Source organism: Eleutherodactylus coqui, chromosome 4 (genome assembly GCF_035609145.1).
Source record: "Eleutherodactylus coqui strain aEleCoq1 chromosome 4, aEleCoq1.hap1, whole genome shotgun sequence".
NCBI classification, from domain to species: Eukaryota; Metazoa; Chordata; class Amphibia; order Anura; family Eleutherodactylidae; genus Eleutherodactylus; species Eleutherodactylus coqui.
In genome coordinates, this window is record NC_089840.1 from 109539014 (window position 1) to 109555506 (window position 16493).

Below are 16493 nucleotides of genomic sequence, written 5' to 3' on the forward strand. Positions count from 1 at the left end.
ATCTAGGATGTTCCAGCTCTGCCAATCACAACAACATTTTTGGAAAGAAGTTTGCCTTCTAGTCAAGGTTTTCTGAGATTCATTGGTTACACAGCATTCTGTGCAACGGCTGCGGCAGGAATTATAGCCATCAAGAAGGGTTATCTGAGCTTTAAATGTGATTTTCTCATGAATCGAAGATGTTGACTCTTCTAGAAATGCTTATTTAGTCTGTCATGTCGATCTCAGCTACAGCTGGCAGACAAGAAGCATAGCTCTAGAATTTGGTACTAGTGATCTTAAAGGGCCACCCTGGTGAAAACACATTATTTACTTGCCTTCCCCATCACGTAACACTCGGGAGGGTTTCCTACAGGTATTGCAGATCACATGACCATCTGAGATAAAAGAGTTGTGTATAGAAAGGAATAACTAAGCAAGGTAATACTGGCTGATTTATGAACCTTCCACAGGGAATGAAATTTGTCTGCATGAACATTTCTGCTTCACAATGTTATCCCTATGGTGCTTGAATTCCGTATCTGTTAAAATCCTCCCGTCTTTACTTCAAAATCACAAGATTCAATTCTGCAGTGGAAAAATTTCTGGTAAGGAATTAAGGACAAGAGATGAGCGAACCTACTTGGCCACGCCCCTTTTCCGCCCGAGCGCCGCGATTTCCGAGTACTTCCGTACTCGGGCGAAAACATTCGGGGGGCGCCGTGGGTGAGTGGGGTGTTGCAGCGGGGAGAGGGGGCGAGAGGGAGAGAGAGAGGACTCCCCCCTGTTCCCCGCTGCTACCCCCGCGCCGCCACGCCTCCCCCCGCCCCCTGGTGCCCCCCAAATCTTTTCACCCGAGTATGGAAGTACTCGAAAATCGTGGTGCTTGATCGAGTAATTACTCGAAACGAGTACGTTCGCTCATCTCCAGTCTTTACTTCAAAATCACAAGATTGAATTCCACATCGGAAAAATTTCTGGTGAGGAATTAAGGACGTCTTGCAGAACTGTTCTTACTGAAATTTGATATACAGGAAATATAATTTTGCACCTACAGTCTGTGGAGGAGAATGCAAGAAATTTCATAATACATTCTGCAGAACGCATTGAATAGTTAAAAAAGGGACAAAATCCTCACTAGTTGACAAAATACGCATCTGTGCACTGCGTCCTGCAGACAATTTCATCTCGTGTGAAAGGTCCCTTATACACTATATGGACAAAAGTATTTGGACACTGCAGAAAATCAGCAAATATACAAATACTGAGTTTGCCGAATGGCATGCTGGGAAGGGCATGGGTAAAATAAAAAAGCTGCTCATTTTGTAATAACTACTCATTCATCCGATCGAGCACTTGTGGGACGAACTGGAGTGACGGGTACGACACCGCCACCCACGCCCATCTTCACAACAATCTCTTCTCACAGCCTTGCATGAGGAATGGGGAGCTATTCCTTCCCAGACTTACAGAGCACTTGTGGAAAGTATGCCTCGATGTGTTACTGCTGTAATACAAGCAAAAGGATGGCCGACACGTTACTAAATAGAATAACAAAGCACTTTTTCTGAAAAACATTCAGTGCCAAATACTTTTGCCTATATATATATATAGAGTATACATGCTAGGGGATAATTATACAATGACGAAATAAAATCACCACAGTAGCCCTTTAACATAGAGTACTGAAGTGATCTCAGGTTTAAAAAATACTGGATTGAAATAAAAATGTTTTCACTACTGTGATCTCGTGTTTTACTTTATTGTCTCCTTGGAAAAAAAACAGTACCTCACATAATCCTAATTTTACAATTTTTAAATTCAGGCAAAGCTGCAACAATGTGCAACAAGACCGCAGTGTGAGTAGAGTTTTAACGAAACCGATGAAAGTGTAAACTGTTCAAAGAAAGAAATAATCATGCACTGCGCAATTTTACCACTGACATTTTTACGTTTCTTCATGAAGTTTCACCTAACGAATGAACAGATATGTCATCTTTTTATCTCCTCCAGCCTATTAAGGCTAATTTCACATGGGTGAGTGCAATATCGGGCTGTGAAACTCGGTCTGATATCACGCTCGGCAACATGTGATTTTGTTGCGGATGTGAGGCGTTTTTGTATCAGAACCGCCGCACATCATTTCTGGGAAGTAGCAAATCTCCGTCGGGGCTGTCAGCAGTGGCGGAGGATTGCAGGGCGTTACCTATAGCTTTCAATGGGAAACCTCGGATTGCACTCGCGTGCACCTAGCACGTAGTGCAATGCTGTCACCGGACACATTGAAAATAATGGGCTATGCGAGAGCACGCCCCGTGATCTTTTTCCGCATCTGCAATGCGGGAAAAAAAATTGCTTATGTGTATGACCCCATTCTAAAGAATAGAGTTCATATTCGTGCAAGATTTGTGAATCTCGTAACGCACAAATCTTGTGCGATAATCTCAGCTGTTGAAACCAGCCTAAAGCATAGCTAAGTTTTCATATGACTTTTAAGAATAATCTGTCATTTGTATCATTTGTACATACATGATTAACCCCTATGGGCGAAGTGAGACAAGCATTTTTTTGCATTCAGCTATGTGCGCAAAAAAAACTGCTTGTCTGACTGAGCCCTTGGAAACAGCCCTTTTCACGTTTGTTTTTTCTTCCCCACTTCTAAAAAAATCATAACTCTTTTATTTATCTACCGATGTAGCTACCTCAGGGCTTGTTTTTTGCAGGACGAGTTGTATTTTTCAATGTTATTATTTAATGTACCATATAATTTACTGAAATATTTAAAAAAAATTCTAAGTGGAGTGAAATGGAAAAAAACTAAATTCCGCCATCTTTAAGGAGGGGTCTTGTTTTTACAGTGTACACACTGCAGCAAAAATGACATCATAACTATGATTATTCTATGGGTCAGTACAATTACTACAATACCAAATATATATACTTTTTTGTGGTCCAACCTTTCAAAAATAAAATATCTTTGGATAAAAATAAAATAATTTTCTGCCTCCATCTTCTGGCAGCCATGAATTGTTTTATTTTTCCACTGACACAGTTGTACGACGTCACGTTTTTTTGAGACGTCCTGTAGTTTCTATTGGTATTATTTTGGAATACATATGACTTTTGATAGCTTTTACCTACATTTTTCTTGGAGATGGGGTGACCAAAAAAAGTCCCATTATGGTGTTGTTCACCAGATGTTCACCTGTGAGGTAAATAATGCGTTGCTTTGATAGATCAGAATTTTATGTATGCAGCAATACCAAATATGTCTTTTTTTATTTAGTTTTTTTTATTATAAGTATAGAATCATAGAATGGTAGAGTTGGAAGAGACCTCCAGGGTCATCGGGTCCAACCCCCTGCTCAGTGCAGGATTCACTAAATCATTCCAGACAGATATTTGTCCAGCCTTTGTTTGAACACTTCAATTGAAGAACCCCCCCACTTCCCGTGGTAACCTGTTCCACTCATTGAGCCACCTCGCTGTTTAATATCCAATTTGTGTTTTCTCCCTTTCAGTTTCATCCCATTGCTTCTAGTCTTTCCTTGTGCAAAGAATAGGGCTGATCCCTCTGCACTGTAAAAATCCTTCAGATATTTGTAGACAGCTATTAATTCTCATCTTAGCCTTCTTTTTTGCAAGCTTAACATTTCCAGATCCTTCAACTGTTCCTCATAGGGCATGATTTGCAGACCGCTCAGCATCTTGGTAACTCTTCTCTGAACTTGCTCCAGTTTGTCTATACCTTTTTTAAAGTGGGGTGCCCAGAACTGGAGACTGTATTCCTGATGAGATCTGACTAAGGAAGAGTAGAGCAGGGGTTAATTACCTCACGTGATCTAGACTCTATGCTTCTCTTGATACATCCCACAATTGTGTTTGCCTTTTTGGCTGCTGCATCACATTGTTGACTCATGTTCAGTCTATGATCTATTAGTATACCCAAGTATTTTTCACATGTGCTGCTGCTTAGCCCAATTCCTCCCATTCTGTAAGTACTTTTTTCATTTTTTCTTGGCGAGATGTAGGACTATGCATTTTTCCTTGTTACATTCCATTCTGTTAGTCGCTGCCCACTGTTGAAACTTTTCTAGATTTTTTGAAGACTCTTGCTCTTTTCCCTAGTGTTAGCTATCCCTCCTAGCTTTGTATCATCTGCAAATTTGATGAGTTTCCCATCAATTCCCTCCTCCATATCATTTATAAAAATGTTGAACAACACTAGGCCTAGGACAGAGGCTTGTGGTACCCCACTTGATAAATTCTTCCAATTGGATGTGCAGCCATTTATGACCACTCTTAGAGTCCGATCACTCAGCCAGTTGTGAATCCACCTAACAACTGCCTTGTCAATTCCATATTTTTTCAATAAGTATGGTATGAGATACTTTGTCACATGCTTTACTAGAGTCAAGATATACTATATCCACTGCATTTACCTGATCAACTCAGTCAGTGATTCTGTCATAAAAGGAATTTAGATTTGTCTGGCATGACTTGCTTGTTACAAACCCATGCTTGGACATTTAAATATAACAGCCTGAGTATGCAACCAATATGCATCTTTAGAAAAAATAAAACTTTCAAAAACCTCCTGGCACCATCTTGTCCGAGAAAAGAAAAAAGATTATATATGGAGGACATACATGATTCAAAAGGGAAAACAGGGGCATTTAAGTGTGGTAAAAAACGGTGTAAAAGCTGTATACATATATTACATGGCACTACAGAAATAAAAAGTAAAGACAGCGAGAAAATACCCATAAAACAATATCTAACATGTAAGTCGAGGTACGTGATATACCTACTTGAATGCCCCTGCGGGAGGAGATATGTGGGAAGAACCACTAACTGTCTTAGTTCCAGAATTTCTCAACATAAAAGCAATATTAAGAAAGGCTTCACAAAACATAGTGTCTCGAGACATTATAGTTTATCTCATAACTGCGACCCCTCATTGTTAAAAGTGACTCCGTTAGAGAAAATATCTGTGAAATCGGTCAACTGCTTGAGGATAAAGGAGATGTACTGGATTTTTAAATTGGGTTCACTGGTCCCACATGGTTTAAACGAAGTTTTAGAGAAATTTTAATTATTTTAAAGCTACGGCAATAGAAGTTTTTAAGGTATAAATATTTATATATCAAGTAAGCATTTTCTTTATATATGCAAGTTTGGCACAAGTGTGTATGTATGTTTATATATACATGTGTGTAAAAACCAGCTTCCACTGGTACATGTGTATATATATACTTATTCCTATGTTTTATTAATTTTATAATGCAACACACGTAAATATCCTGTGTGTTGGGTATATTAGAGTATGTGGCCCCCTTGCTGACAGCAGCGGGTCACATTAGAGATGGCGCTGTGCAATTTGAAGCTGGCCAGGGATCCGGGACTAGCAATGCAACCATGGCAACGATACACACTAGGTGCGGTCACATGACATAGGACGGGGAAGCGTCAGTGTATCTCACCTCCGGGTGGAGACCCTTGGGTAATACATCCCAGGTATATCCGCCGGACGGTAGTCATGACGACCGATGTGTCATGACGCTTTTTATGTGCTGGTCACAACCCGGAAATCCTACAGACCTGGTTGTAAAGCCCACGTATATACACCGGATACTAGTCATGACGCCTTGAGCGTCATGACGCCTCACGTGGTGGCCGCAACCCGGAAGTCCTATGGACTGCACGGGGCGGCAAGCCCCAGCGTGCATTTCCATTATGACACGCTGGAGGAAACAGATGAAAGAAGCAGGATTGGTCAGTGTTCTAATGTAAGTGTTCACTTGTACATATAAATAGCTGTATGTGACTATACATGTTTATGCTTGAGAAAGTCGCCTTAGGAGCGACGAAACGCGTTGCATATTTGCATAATTTGCTTTTGGCATTTTGCTATTTTGCCATTATTTTAGTTACCTTGCAATAAATTTAGCAGGAATTTCCTGCATTTATATTTAAATGTGTATGTTCCTTCAGAGCGCCTAAAATAGTTTTTTGCATACCTTTACATTTGTGTTCCTCTTTGAGGAGTTGTATCCCCTTGCTTTTGGGAGATACAACAAATTTTGGGCAAGCTCCTCCCTGTACCCACGGGGGGTCATAGAAGGAATACACATTCTTTCGTTTCCTGTGGATCCTACGGACATTTGTCCTCTGTCACTACGTGCAGACCTGGACTTGGAGGTGTAGAGTGGATGGGTCCTCCCCTCATGGGAAGCATCCTCCACTTACACCGGGTAAGTCATCCTTTCTAATCTATATTTTGCAACAATGTTTGGCTGTCTTGGACATCCGTAAGAGGGGCGCTGTCCTCATTGCTTTTCACAAACCCATGCTTGCTCTGGTTAATTACTCCATTTTTATCCAAGTACTTGCATACATGCTGTTTAATAATTTGTTCAAAAATCTTTCTCGGTATAGAAGTCAGACTCAGAGGCTTGCAGTTTCCTAGATCCACTTTCTTTCCTTTTTTGAAGATAGGGACAACATTTGCCCTTTTCCAATCTTCTGGGACTTCTCCTGCTCTCCAGGAATTTTCAAAGATTATGGCGAGTGGTTCAGCAATTACCTCCACTGCTTCCTTTAGTATCCTAGGATGTAATTTATCTGGACCTTGAGACTTGAATTAATTTAAGTTAGCTAAGTGTTTCCTTACCATCTCTTGGCTTATAGATAGCTTGCATTCTTTTATTCCCCCAATAGCACAGGGAAAATCAGTTGATGTTATATCTACTTTCAGAGAGAAAACAGATAAAAAATAGGAATTTAAAAGTTCGGCCTTCTCAATATCATTCTTAACAAAGTCACCATTTTCATCCTATAATGGAGCCGGTCATGTGTTCTTTCTGCCAGTAGTGCGGAGAGTCATCCGTACCTGCAGTGCGGCTGTCTTATCCTGCAGGAAGACGGGCGCATCGGCGCCCGGATGCGCCCATGTGACTGAGCCCTAAGTCTAACTTCTATTGTGGGTACTTCTATTTGAGGGCTTTCTAAGAGATGCTATCCTGGATTACCAGCTTCTATGAGGAGGTAAGTTCTAGACTGGACCGAGAAGAGTCATTGGATCTTGTGTATCTGGACTTTTCTAAAGTATCTATTGTTCAATAAATTTTTATTATTGCATATCAAAAAAAAAATTTAAAAAGATACAGCACATAAACAGCAAAAATTTGTAACAGATATCTTCTCAGGAGTTTGTTATACAGAGAAATAACATCAAATAGAAATGCAAATGTTAGTCAACTAGCTTCTTTTGCTTCAGTTAAAACTGTTCTAACAGAGATAAATATCTTGAGTATCAATATAGCAGATAAGAGATGATATGACTCTATCCAGTTATTTCTAAAGTTTGCCAGTGCTGAACAATTTTGACAACCTAATAAAGGTAGGGTAGAAAGGTTGGACGGAAAAGGAATGGGGAAACGAGACATGGGGAGGAGAAGGGGATGTAAACAAGAATAGGTAGGAACTCAAGGGAATGGGAAAGAGAGCAGGTGATGTCAGCGCTGAGCCAATCAGGGGGCAGGTCTGACACACCCCCTTCACACCCACTGCAGGCCGGCCGAGGGAACTCCGGCTGCCGGGACAAGGTGAGTATGTATATTTTTTTTATTTTAACACTTTTCTGGATGAATTGCAGGGAAGGGCTTATATATTTAAGCCCTTCCCGACAATTCATCCCGCGCACGCCGGCAGCCTATTGCTTTCAATGGAGCCGCTGTATTGCCGGCTCCATTGAATTCAATGGGAAAACATCGTTCTTCTCTGCCACAGCTGTTACAGCTGTGGCAGAGAAGAATGATTTATCTTCTATATGTTCTCAATGGGGTCGGCGCTGCTGCCGCCGGCCCCATTGAGCGCATATAGAGAAGAGAACAGGAATCGCAGATCGCAGATAGGTGCGATCTGCGATTTCTGTTCTATAATTTATCGGACGAGCGCATAAAAAGCGCTCATGTGTCCGATACCATTGCAAAGCAATGGTTTTAAAAAAATCGCCGGACGCATGCGCATGCGCAAATCGCGCAAAAACACACCCGTCTGACTAAGGCCTCCCAATGTATCGTTGATCTGGAAGTATTCCTCCAAAGCTTTTTTGATTGTTTCTTGGAATTTGGGATTTTTCATAAGGAACGTGTTGTTCCTCCAATTCCCGGATAGAGGGGGTCGGGGACCCAGGAGTAATTTAATTTTGATGGGGGCATGGTCTGACCAGGATGCCACTCCTATAGAAGCTTCTCCCACTCTTGTAAGGGTAGGGAGATCTACCAGAATCCTGTCAATTCTAGAGAAGGACTGATGTCAAGGAGAGTAAAATGTATATTCTCGGGAATTCACATTAAGACATCTAAAAGAATCATGCAGTTCATTTCTCAAGAACCAGGGAGACAAAGTTGTTCCGCCCCATCTACTTTTGTTGCTAGAGTCTAATCTCGCATCTGCTATAGCATTAAAGTCTCCACATAATATCAGACTCCCCTTTTGTAAATTCCTTATTTTTCTCATCACTTTATCCAAAAACCTCATCTGCCAGGTATTAGGCGCATAGATATTGGCTAAAGTCGTGAGAAAGCCCGCAATCCTACATATTAATATAATAAATTTCCCATCCACATCTACCTCCTTTCTCAGGAGTTGGAAGTCCACAGAATCCCTCACAGCCACCAAAACCCCCGCTTTCTTCCGAGGGCCATCAGCCGTAAACAGAGGCGTAACTTGAAGCTCCTGGGCCCCAATGCAAAACCTGGAACGGGGCCCCCACTATAATGCTTTATTCATAATACTGGGCTCCCTACATGGAATAGACAGGCCTTATGGGCCCCCCAAGGCTCCTGGGCCCGGGTGCAACCGCATCCCCTGCATCCTCTATAGTTACGCCCCTGGCCGTAAATAATATGGGGAATTTAGGATGGCTCATCTTGGGCTCCCTGCCTTGGGCAAAATGAGTTTCCTGAACACATAGGATGTTAGTCTTTGCTGTTATTCCCTCCGTACAGAGCGCCGAACTTTTGAAAGGGGAGTTAAGTCCCTTTGAGTTCAGAGATAGTATATTTAACTCTATCTTGCTTTTAATGGTAGAACTCTAGAAATCTCATTTGAAATTGAGTGGTCATATAAAGATATAAAGTGATTCTTCTGTTTAGAATTTTTTCCTTGGTGGTGCTCAGTTTGATAGTAGATCCTGTTCTCAGGGGTTAGGGAAGTCTAGGGTGGGAGTACATATGTGTAATTTATGTTCAATATAGGAAATTGAAGAAAAAACAAAAACAAGAGTAACTGAAATGGACCTTTATGGGTCTCAGGACAACTAGGGACCCTTTGTGCAAAGGCCTTATATTGGGGTATGAAAAGTTCAGCCATTTTTCTGGATGGTACTTCCTCTGTTTTTTAAGAGGACCAGTAACAAGAGGGCTTCACCCTATACAAGGAGCGACGGGAAGCTGTTGGGAATCAGCGAAGGTTGGTTGGCGTCTTGTTAGAGTGTGAGGCTCTTTTCTTTTATGACCATTCTTTTTTAATTTGAGAGGGGCCTGCATCTTTAGGGATCTGTAACTTCCATTTCTTCAGTTGCGAAATTCCATCATCTAGAGAGGATATGGTAGTGGATTTTCCATCTCTAAATACGTATAATTTAGTTGGAGAGCCCCATTTGTAAATAATTTTGTTGTTTCTTAGAACCTCTGTAATTGGGGCAAGTTTTTTGTGTGCAGCCATGGTGAGCTGAGAGAAGTCGGGGAAGATTTTGATGTTAGCATATGGAGAAGGGAGTTCCTTGAGATTTCTGGATATCTTAGGTATCTCGTCTTTTATATGGAAATAATGTATTCTTGTTATTACATCTGTGAGGGATTATAAGAACCAAAGTACCTCTATCTTGTCTTCTCATATACACAGTTAATGGACAATACTAACCTGATTTTAACTAACATTCACATGATGATTCAGCATAGAAGCTAAAAATGTTTAGTCTGTGATTACAAGCAATGTACATCTGGTATTTTGTGGTATCTTGTGCTAGACACTGGTTCCCGTAAGACTCAAGGACTGACAGTTTCACCTACTGTTATCGTAAGAATGTGTGGGAAAGGCCAGATTGTCAAGAACGCACGTACACTGTTTTGCTAAAACGCCTTCATTTCTTTGAAATGGTATATAAGACTGAAGCTTTCGCAATAAACCAGGAAAAATTTGAAGCATACAGCCTGTTGCTGTGTGTGATTTTTTTTCTCCAAGCCGGCTTGTTACCCTAATTTGGCAATCAGTAACATATTGGAAGAAAACCCTTAGCTTTTTGCCGACACATCCTTCGGAACTTTCTCTGGAATATTTTTTGGCTTAGGGAGTCTGTGGATTCTGTCCAAAATAAACTCAGCTGGATTGGTATTTGGCAGCAAGGATTTCAGGAGATCTTGTACATAAGAATGTAAATCTTCAGGTTTCATAGTCTCCTCTATTCATCTAAACTTGAGGTTGTTTCGTCTATTATGATCTTCCTGATCTGCTAATTTAAATTTGAGAGCTTCAACTTCCTCAGACAGCTTGTAGTGGGCATCTATTAGCTCATTGTGGGAGCTTGTTATCTCCCCAGTTTTTGCCTCTAAGTGATCCACCCTGTCGCCTAGTTCTAGGATGTCGGAATTCACTCTTATTTATAGCAGCTAAATCTTTCTGCAATGAGCCCCTAAGAGCCAGCACCATATCCCTGATGAAGAATTCAGAGGCTGTCTGACCAGAGCATTCAATACTTAGGATGGGATCTAGCATGCCCCCTCCTTCCTCAAGATCCCAGACAATAGGCTCCTGGGCATTAGTCTCCTCCAGCCTGGGCTTTCTCTTCTCTGGGGTCTGTCTGGGAGAGGATGATTTTTTCCCTTCTCCTCTTTCTGCGGCCTCCGTGTTTGCAGGGCACGTCCCTCACAGCCCGTGCTATGCAGAGCTGATTCCTCTAGATCCTCTGCTTGTATCTGCCAGTCTGAAGTGTAAGGGGTTGATGTCCCTGAATTCTCTGGAGATGAAGGGCTGGGAGAAGCTCTCTTATCTCCTCTTCTATCTTGCAGCTCTCGTAGGGCTGCTTGTGGAATGTTAAAGCCAACAGCTCCCCCTCCTCCTCTGCCCGCGCTACACAGGGTTGCTTCTTCTCCCTTCCCTGACTGCACTTCTGACGCTGTGTGGATCCGAGTAGGTACATGGGGACTTTCAGAAGACGAGAGGCAGGGGGAGATGCCCTTATCACCTCTTCTATTCTGTGTGTCTCCTCCGACTGCCTTCTCCTTCTCCAGCACGCTCTCTGAAGGATAATAAATGGAATGGCTGGGCTTCAATACCCAGAGAGGTTATTAAAATTGGGATTATTTTGTTTGGAAAAAAGATAGCTTGGGGTGACCTAATAGCTACATATAAATATATCAGGGGTCAATAGAGAGATCTCTCCCACATTCTATTTGTATCACAGACTGTGACTGTATCAAGGCTGCATCCTCTACGTCTACAGGAAAGAAGATTTCTATACCAACATAGACGGGGGTCACTTACTTTAAGATCAGTGAAACTATGAAACTTTCTGCCTGAGGACGTGGTGATGGTGAACTTCATAAAAATTTAAGGGGGACATAGATGCCCTTCTTGGGTGCTATAATATTACATGTTATAGTCGCTAATTAATTCAGAAGGGATGTTGATCCAGGGATTATTCCAATTGCCAGATTGGAGTTGGAAAGGAATCTTTCCCCTCAAATTGGGGAAAATTTGCTTCAACCTAATTGGATCAACATGGGGGGGGGGGGGGGGAATAGGCTGAACTGAATGGACATATGTCTTTTTTCGGCTTAACACTCTATATTACTATGTTGCGTTCACAGATGGGAAATTTGTTAAAGAAGTAGCCGAATCCAGGATCTGGTACTGGGAGTGTGGGCTCAAAGGCTTCTCTGCAACATAAACAGACACTCATATTACTATCGGTCATGATAGAGATTCAGTAGAAAAAAAGGGGACGTGGAGCAACACCCAGAAAGAGATTAGGCAGTAATCTTCATGAAGTATGTTTTACGTTCTCCCAAAGAAAGCGGAGTGAGATTGTATCAGAATTTTTAACCGGGAAAGCCAACCCAGTAATCATTACAACCTTCAAAAGGAGGACATGTATGCAAGTCATTCAGAATTAAAAAGTCGGAATAGGCGCAACCTTCTTTTAGAGAAGCATGAGACCTTACGTTATTTAGCTTAACATTTATGTTTTATTTAGACCAGCACATATTCAGGGCTGTAGCACCCCTTGCTTATTATTTGCTGGAAACAAGCAATGGCTCCTCTCCTTTGGCTTGATAAAAGACACATGTCCCAATGCCACTAATACCCTGGATGTGTGTCCCCAGCAAACACTTATAGGCTACAGCCTTCAAACACGTATATGTATGCTAGTCTGAATAAAACACAGGAGTTAGCTAAATAACCTAACATCTCTTAGCTAAATAACCCAACAAGAAGGTTGCGCCTATATCCACTTTTTTAATTCTCCATGATACCAAATCAGCATTAGGGCTTCAAGTTATGCCTCCAGACTGTTCATATCTGGTCTATAAAAAAAAACAAAAAAAACACATGCACATTCTACAAAAACAACCCCATTTAGATGTATGAAACAGATTTTCAATCACAGACATTTCTGGAACAAATCTACCCCATGTGCTTTATCCATAAATTCTTCTTTGTTTGTTGCCACTCCACTTTGTGAACCCGGATTTATGCATATATCCTTTTTATTATTCAAAAATAGTACTTGCCACTGAAATACAATGTTGATGGCATCAAAATATGAATTCCATGTATTACATGTTTTCAATTTACTTATAATAATTTACACTGAGCATTAAAAGACAAAAAGTGTTAAACACAGGGACCCAGCCTTTCCTTTATGATTTGACTCAACAAAACTTAGATCACTGTTGGGTGAAAGGCAGTATTTGATCACAGAAGTCTAGGCAGAACTGATTTAATGTTTTATTACACTTAGCACTTTTCAACAGTCTTATTATGTATCTTTAACTTGGTGATTTATTCGAACCACCCAAAGCTCACATTTCTCATAAGGAGAAGGTTACGCAATAATTGGGACTAAATCCTTTAAAAATCATTAACAGTTTACCACTTACATGCCCACCAAAATCTTAAAAATTTGCTCCATAGCCACTACTGTTACCAGGAAGTTTGTTTGCAATATACATACACTTATATCATATTTGTGCTTGGGAAAGTAGCATACCCCATCGAATGTACAATAGCTATATATTCTTTCGATCTTACTCTTTCCAAATATGTTCAACAGCTCAAACAAAGTCAAATATGCGGCAAGAGGATTTAAGGCTAGGGTCACACAGGGCGGATTTGCTGCGGTTTTTCCGTTGCGGTTTTGACGCAGAAGAACTGCTTCTGCTGCAAAACCGCTTCAAAGGTTAATTTGGGCTTGCGGATTTTGCTGCGGATTTTCATGCGAAAAATCCGCAAGCGTTTTTTTCCGCAGCGCTTTTTTACTTTTGTTGCGTATTTGGTGCGGTTTTGGCTGCGTCCATAGAGGTCTATGGACAAGAAAGCGCCGCGGAAACGACCAAAGAATGAACATGCTGCATCTTTTAAAACCGCGATGCAGTTGCATTTCCACACTGCGGCTGTGCGGAAAAAATCCGTCCTGTGAGAACAGCTTTTTGGCAAATCTCATTTATGCTGCATTGCACTGCAAATGCAGCGGTTTTGCCGCAGTGCGCAGCAAATCCGCCCTGTGTGACCCCAGCCTAAGAGGGAACTCTAGAATGAAGTATGGAGTTGGCAGTATAAGAAAGATGTGAATCATCTTACATATTTACCACATGAATGAGGCCACACACAATTAGCAAAAGGACTTTAAAATGGTCACCAAAATTTGTATTTGTATCATTGACCCATGAGTATGACACAGAGATTCAAAAACACCAAAGAAACAAATCCCTATGTCATGCACCACCCCTCAAGCCCTGTACTTGTCATAACCCAGTACATTGTATATGTTTTTCTTTGAATGCTCCATTAGCCCTTTCACTCCAGATCCATTTTTTAGTTTTATTGTTGTCATTTTTGCACCCCTGCCCTCTCATGTTATTCCAGGTTCCATCATAGTTAATTCCAAATTTGTTGCACTTCTAAAAGTTTCAGTAAATAAAAAAATATAAGAAATTAAAGCTGAAGTATTTTCAATATACAACCCCAACAAATCTTTATATGCCATCTTCTTTAACCCTCTTCAGTGTAACATGGAGTCTTGGGAAAATAGTTACTGATACCCACTGCCAGAGTATGGAGGAACAAATATGTATTTTTTAATTTAGTGGTGGGAGTAAAGAAGAAATCTGACAGTTTTTACCCTATTTGGTATACTGTAGTATTTTCATATATGAAAATGTTATCATAAATTTTTAGATTTCCTAATTCAGAACATCAACACATGGTACAATGGTTACTCAGACATTAATAGATTCCCCAGTACATCACACAAGTTCTAACTCTTTATTATATTGTAGATTTTATTTTTAAAGCACATTAGTTGTCAATAATTTTCTCAGGTAACTATAAATTAATAAAAGGGGTTGTCCCGCGGCCAAAACAAAAAATTTTTCACACCCCAGTCCCCCATGTTAAGCAAGCATTACAAACTACCTATGTAAATCGTTTTTTAAGAGCGTTTCTACTCACCATGAAGCTGTTTCATGAAGTTATAAAAATCTTCCAAGATGGCCGCCATCATTTCCCAAGGTGCACCGCTGGTCTTCTCCCATGGTGCACTGCGGGTCTTCTCCCATGGTGCACCGTGGATGTTCTTCTCCAGTCTGAGCTCCACTGCCGATTACAGCCACCTAATTGGCTGATTGGCACCACGTGATGGGGGCGGAGCTACGCGATGACGCTGAGAAGGGGGAGGAGCCAGGATGCAGCTCGTGAGCCCGGAGCTTGCAGAAGAGGATTCTTATCTGCGCAAGCGCAACTGTTGTGGCGACCAGAGAAGAAGGCTTCAGTCGTCGCCATGGAGACGGGGACGCCAGCACCGGAGGGGGTAAGTGTATAACTTCTGTATGGCCAATATTTAATGCACGATGTATATTACAAAGTGCATTTATATGGCCATACAGAAGTGCATAACTGCACTTGCATCTGCGGGACAACCCCTTAAATACTAATTTTGACTATCAGCATCTTTGACTTCCAACAACTTGTATTAGCCACAGTTACATATGTTTTTCTTTAGATACCTAATACTAGAATTATGAAGTTAATATATATTTGGGAACAACACAAGGCAATACAAACAGGGAAATGTAATGTCCTAGATATGTGCACTATTTATTTTCACTCATTTTATGTTCTTTCTAATGAGAAATTTAAGCTTGTCTGTCTAAGAAAGTTCAGTTTGTAAAGAACAAGTGGGTTATAAAATGACTACCAAAAAAGTATGCCTAACAGTCATCATTATCAACAGTCAATAGCAGATTTAGAATTTAAAGTAACAGTGATCAGCAGTATCAAAGCTGATGAATTAATAGAACTGGCAACTATTGAAGATCATCAGTTAAAGGGAACCTGTCGCCTTGGAGCAGTACCATAAACTAAGTTATAGTGCTTTCTTGGGACAGGGAGTGGGGATGTAGTTTTTATGGTGTAGATTTTAACCTAGTTTATGGTGCTGTTCCAAGGTGACAGGTTCCTGATAGGGAAATTCAACGGTTTCCTAATATGCCGACGGGCTCCAAATTAAAGTAATATGACTTGACCGTTCAAGAGCAATGCACACATGCATAGACCATGATGCTATGTGAAATGCATTCTGGTTTATTATGTCATCTGCTCAATCTTTATAGGATTTTACATAATCACTGGTGATCCCTTTAAAATATAACCTTTATTAAATTAATTAAAATAAATGATGCCCCAAAAACACACACAACAAGGAAAAACAAAACATAAATACTACTGGTCCTATGGAAATAGAATATTGTAACTATTTATTCCCTTAAAAGGACCAGTGAGAGTATAACCAGGAGGTACGCAAATGGACCAAAATGGTCTACGTTACATACGTAAAGCCATACGTCACAAAAGCCAGATGTAGTACTACTGGGTAACTGGAAAAATAGGACCCAGTAAAGAATCAATTCAATTCAATGTGCCTGGCTCCTTTGGTAGCTGGTTATTTTAAGCATCTACTAGCCAGCATTCCTGTTCAATCATTTTTTTTAGACTTGTGGAGGTACTTTCAGTCATATTGAATTGATTGAACCATATATATATATATATATATATATATATATATATATATATATAATATAGCTTAGTATTATAGCAGACAAGCAAAAGCAAAGAGACAACATGGAGTCTTTGTAGGCCATGCTTTAAGCCTAAAGCCTTCACAAAATCCCCCATTTGAAACAGTTCATCATGGGAAAGAGTCCATATCTGTGGTACGTTCAAGGGTT

The 16493-nt window shown here is 40.7% G+C and overlaps 1 protein-coding gene across 1 annotated transcript in view; it reads left to right on the forward strand.

Annotated features, from left to right (window-relative positions):
- LOC136625621 (amine oxidase [flavin-containing] B-like) overlaps positions 1-1721 on the forward strand; it is a 106878-nt gene extending 105157 nt beyond the window's left edge. The window contains exon 15 of the mRNA XM_066599975.1: positions 7-1721. Coding sequence (XP_066456072.1) covers positions 7-186 — 180 coding nt within the window. The 3' untranslated portion in view covers positions 187-1721. The remainder of the gene's footprint in view (positions 1-6) is intronic.
- The last annotated feature ends 14772 nt before the right edge of the window (positions 1722-16493 follow it).